General features: G+C 53.4%; 1 protein-coding gene across 1 annotated transcript in view; it reads right to left on the minus strand.

The window, feature by feature from the left end:
* The window catches only part of EMH_0008280 (CTP synthase, putative), a gene marked incomplete at both ends in the record, with an annotated part of 8353 nt that overhangs the window by 723 nt on the left and 6226 nt on the right, over nt 1-1404 (minus strand). Inside the window, one exon of the mRNA XM_013498299.1 lies at nt 1-1402. Within this exon, the coding sequence (XP_013353753.1) occupies nt 1-1402 (1402 nt within the window). The remainder of the gene's footprint in view (nt 1403-1404) is intronic.

Genomic DNA, 1404 nt, shown 5'->3' on the forward strand with positions numbered 1-1404 from the left:
CTCCTCTTTTGCTGCATTTGAATTGTCTCCTGCTGTGTCTCCTTTTTGTTCTTTTCTGTCTCCTTCTTTTTCTTCTCTGTCTCCTTTTTGTGCTTCTATGTCTGCTGCTGTTGCTGCTGCTTTTGCTGCTGCTGTTGCTGCTGCTGCTGCTGCATTTCTGTCTCCTTCTGTCTCCCTAACCCTCGAGGATGGCGGTGGCCCTGGTTGTTTGTTTTGTTGTCTCCTTTGTGTCGTTCCTGCTGCTGCTGCTGCTGGTGCTGGTGCTGCTGCTTTTGCTGCTGCTGGTGCTGGTGCTGCTGCTGCTGCTGCTGGTGCTGCTGCTGCTGCTGCTGTTTCCTCTGTGTCTCTTTGCTGCTGCAGCGGGGTGCCTAAGTACTTGTGAAGCAGCGCCTCCATCTCCTGGCTGATTATTTTTTCTGTCTCCTTTTTTGTCTCTTCTCTATCTGAACTGTCTCCTTTATTTATTTTATTTTCTTTGTCTCCTTTTTCTTTTTTATTTATTTTATTTTCTTCACTGTCTCCTTTTTTGTCTCTTTTATTTATTTTGTCTCCTTTGTATCCCCATACATCACCAGACTCTGAAGGCTCCGACGCAGGGATTGCTGCTGCTGCTGCTGTCTCCTTTCTAGTTGCTGCTGCTGCTGTTCTTGCTGCTGTTCCTGCTGCTGTCTCTCTTTTCCCTAGCTGCTGCTGCTGCTGCTGCTGCTGCTGTTGCTGCTCCTGCCCTCGAACCTCCACTTGGCGTCTCTCAAGACGTCGCGCAGTTTGCTGCTGCTGCTGCTGCTGCTGCTGCTGCTGCAGCAATCCGACCTCTGTCTCTGCCGCAGCCGCAGCTGCTGCAGCAGCAGCTGCTGCTGCTTCTGCTGCTGCGGAGCCCTTCAACGCTGCAGTGGGTGTGGGGGGCGTTGACTTTGCTGCTGGCGTTGCTTTATCAGCAGCAGCAGCAGCGCGTTCAGGGACGTTCGCTAGAGCAGCAGCAGCAGCAGCAGCAGCATCAGCAGCAGCAGCGAAATCTGCAGCAGCATGAGCAGCAGCAGCAGCTGCAGCATCATTTGCTGCTGCAGCAGCAGCAGCAGGTCTTGGGCTTCTTAGGGTTCTAACCGAGGCGACTGAGGCAAAGGAATTAACCCTGGAGACCATTGGTGCTGCTGCTGCTGCTGCTGCTGGTGCTGCTGCTGCTGCTGCTGTTGTGTCTCCTTTTTGTCTCCTGCTGCTGCTGATGTTGCTGCTGCTGCTGTTCCCTTTGTTGCTGCCCTCCATGAAGGCGATTGCCTGGGCTCTTGCTAGGTGGCTTTTGGGGCTGAGGGGCTGTCCCTCATCTCTCTCTGCTGCTTCTGCTGCTGCTGCTGCAGGTTTGTTACTTCTCTCTCCTTCTCTGCTGCTTTGATAAAGGCGCTGCTGAAG

Source organism: Eimeria mitis, genomic scaffold (genome assembly GCF_000499745.2).
Source record: "Eimeria mitis Houghton genomic scaffold, Emh_scaff332, whole genome shotgun sequence".
Classification (NCBI taxonomy): Eukaryota; Apicomplexa; class Conoidasida; order Eucoccidiorida; family Eimeriidae; genus Eimeria; species Eimeria mitis.